Source organism: Diospyros lotus, chromosome 11 (genome assembly GCF_014633365.1).
Source record: "Diospyros lotus cultivar Yz01 chromosome 11, ASM1463336v1, whole genome shotgun sequence".
Classification (NCBI taxonomy): domain Eukaryota; kingdom Viridiplantae; phylum Streptophyta; class Magnoliopsida; order Ericales; family Ebenaceae; genus Diospyros; species Diospyros lotus.
The window spans coordinates 10,895,076-10,898,501 of record NC_068348.1 but is presented as its reverse complement, the minus strand read 5'-3'; the positions used below and the strand labels follow the sequence as shown (position 1 = coordinate 10,898,501).

Genomic DNA, 3,426 nt, shown 5'->3' with positions numbered 1-3,426 from the left:
AGCAGTGATAATGGCGGGAGGATGAAGTGGCGACTAGCGTTGTTGCCCTAGCTTTGTATGTTGGATATATTCATGTATATATTCTTGTGTGTTGAATGTATATGTTGTTGGGCGCTAGATGGTATCTAATTGGTTGTAATCAACATAATGTGTTGGTGATTATGCAAATTTCTTGTTATAAGTGGCTTTAGTTTGGTGAGCCAAGATTTGAGATTGAGTAAAGATCAAAAAGGAATTTCCCATAAATCCCTAGTACTCAACGAATTTTTGATATGTTATTTTGTACTTGGGTCACCTTTGGCTTGTTGTGAGGTAAGTTGAATAAATGTGGAGCTCACTCAGGTTTCGAGTTCCATTCTACTGAGATTCTTTTATGTTTGGGGATCGATTTCTCGAGTGAAGCGAAGGGATAGACGAAGCCTAGTCCCCACTTAGGGCATTTCTTATAAAACATAGCCTATCTCTTTAATTATGGCTTGATGGGTGAATGATTATTTCGATTGGACACCCATGGCACTCGACAGGTGGGAGCGGGTCGTCACAAGAAGAGACACCATCAAACAAGGGAAGAAAAGCCAAAAAAAGACCTTACACTTGGCCATGACCAAGTGAAACATGCCTACTTGCCCGTCTCCATCCGACCGTGCCATCCATCACCCTTGGGAACCTCTTTTATAGCCAAAAAACCCTCACAAGGCGTTCCGAAAATTGAACCCGGGAGTCGATTTCCAAGACCTTCATGAGGACCTACAGGAATATTCTAAGATTCTATAGAATATGGCAAGATTCCATAGAATATGCGAGGAATATGCTAGGAATATGCCATCTTGAAAACGTGGGATGGTTGTCGCATGTCCACTTATCCTTCCTCTATAAATAGAAGGACCTCATCCTTTCTCAAGTACATTCACTCTGTCACTTTGACTTTAGTTCTTGTGCTCAAACACCAAAGACTAACTTAAGCATCGAAGAGTTTGCGCAGGACATCCACTTACACCCCTAACCGGTTGTTCGTCTTTATAGGCCTTTCGTTAATTTCAGGGCCTCTTGGTCATTAGGGACCTTTCTTTCATCAACTTCCACTTGATTAACAGAAGTCACCCATTCATCAAGGCACCTGATCATTGTAACAAGACCCCTAGGTTTCCTTATCACTGCTACAAGTCCCCAGGTCTCCTGATCATTGGCACCCTGATCACACCTAGAGATCACATTTTCCCTTACTATAAATTTATTATTGTATCTTGGCAATAATAGTTAAGATATGGAATTTTGACATTTTGAACATAAAAAATCAAATACCATATTTTTTAATTGTTTAGGGAGGATAAGAAACTAAACAATCTATTCAAATACTGTTAACCGATCATCCACGTGACATGTCATTAGTGAAAATAGGTGCATTCATACACGCGCTAACGTTCTGTTATACTATAAGCACATAAAGCCATAATTTTTAATAATTGAGATAACGAATCTTGATGTTTTGCATATTAGGAAGCAAACACTATATTTTTAATTGTTTAGAGATCTCCATATGTATTAAACCAATTTTCATAGGTGGAGAACATGAAAAGCTCATTTTGCTCAAGTGATGTATGCCCAGGAAGTACCCACTGTGAATTGTCTCAAGTTTTCCTTTTGCTTGGTGAGTGGGAGAACAATTCAGTAACTCATAAACTGATAGGGCTACGAAGACAGGTACAAGGTGTCTAGAGAATTAGGGCGTGGTAAGGATTGTACCACCTCTTAACCCGGTCCCTACTTGTGATGGATGTAATATATGACTGTTACTTTCTTGTTCCTGTTATTTAATAAAATATCTTGTCACCATTTATCAAATAAAGAAGAGAAAGAGTATAAGAAACCCGCAAAAAGTTAGGTTAGAATGGTTAACTACATATACAAACTGTCCTAAAAGCACGAACTGTTCGTACAAAGACTACGATAGTAGTCATGCTCAATCTCTAATCACAAAAAAAAGAACCCCTTCTAATATCGGCCTCCTCCATGCAGGTATATTGAAAATTTACATCCTAACTACGCGACAATTTATTACCAAGTCTAAACCTAATGTATAACACTATGAATCTCCATCGTAGAGCATGCACAGGAGAACTGTATCCAGAAGCACACTGCATCGAAACAAAACCCAAAACTAAAAAAAGAAGGAACCAGTTCAGACATTGCATGCAACCCCAGTTCCGATCACAACCGCTCGATCTTGCAACGTCTCACCACCGGATTAGCCTTGGCAATGGCGTCCCGACCTACCGCCTTGAAATCGACGGAGCACCGGTGCTTCTCTGGGTATCTGTGCTCCCCGCAAAACGTAGCTCCGCACCGGCACTTGAATCCCAGCACGCCCACCTTTTTCCGGCAGCTCGAGCACCTGTTCGCCAAGGACTCAGCCCCGGAAGTCGGTGCCACCACCACTGGGGATTCGTTTACAGCCGCCGACGCCGACCCAGCTCGAGAATCTTCGCGAAATCCGTCAACTAGCATCTTGTTATTGAAAGCCTTCAGCTTGTCCATGGCGGCTTGCTTTTCCTTCAGGCGGAGGTCTCTGTAGCACTTCGAGCATAGGTTCCTGGTCGCCGCCGTGCCGAAGAAGCCACAGCCATTGGCGCACTGCTTCGACTCTGATGGTTGAAAACCCGTATCTTTCCCTTCTGCACCCATACACATATCTATATATGTAGATCTGTTGAAAACCAAATCGCTCTCTCTCTCTCTCCTTTGGAGGGTTTGTATGGAGGAAAATCGTGGAGAAAGTAGATTACTTGAATTGATTTGTTTCTGCAGAGGTTGTTCCCTATTTATAGAATGCATAAGCGATCCAATCCAAGGCCCATCGTGAATTGGAATACCATTAAGAAATTGGATTAAAAGAGTAATTAATGATGATGTACAATTTGTGTTTTAAGTTCTTTTTTAATATTTTTTTTAAAATAAAAATTAAGTTATTTTTAAATATTTTTTTTACCATGATTGTAATTATGTTTTTGAATTAGGTTAATGTTAAGGGTAATTTTAAATGATAATTATTGTGTCTTATGCAAAACCCACTAAAATACTAAAAATATCTAAAAGTTTAAAATAATTTTTTTGAACTGAAAGGTGTAAATTTCCCCATAACCCAGGGCTCCGCATAAATGCGTAAATTAAATAATTATGATATTAACAAAAGATAAATAATTATCCATAAAGAATTTTAATTCTAAAAGAATTTCAAAGTATTAGAATAAATATCATCCATAAGAATCTTAATCCTAATAGGTTCCAAAATATTAGAATCTTAATTCTAATGGGTTTCAAAATACCAAGATAGATGTTATCTATAAGAATCTTAATCCTAAATTAATTAAGATTACTCAATATCTCTCTATAAATAAATAAACACTCATTCTAGAAAAGGTACTTTGA

General features: G+C 38.6%; 1 protein-coding gene across 1 annotated transcript; it reads right to left on the bottom strand.

Annotated features, from left to right (window-relative positions):
• Positions 1–2,208: 2,208 nt before the first annotated feature.
• On the bottom strand, positions 2,209–2,682 carry LOC127813782 (zinc finger A20 and AN1 domain-containing stress-associated protein 1-like). The gene has a single exon (XM_052354925.1). The coding sequence runs from the start codon at positions 2,680–2,682 to the stop codon at positions 2,209–2,211; it is 474 nt and encodes a 157-aa protein (XP_052210885.1).
• Positions 2,683–3,426: the final 744 nt, after the last annotated feature.

What these genes read in the sequence shown, in the direction of transcription:
- LOC127813782 (XM_052354925.1), bottom strand. Translation starts at nt 2,682, where the DNA reads ATGGGTGCAGAAGGGAAAGATACGGGTTTTCAACCATCAGAGTCGAAG.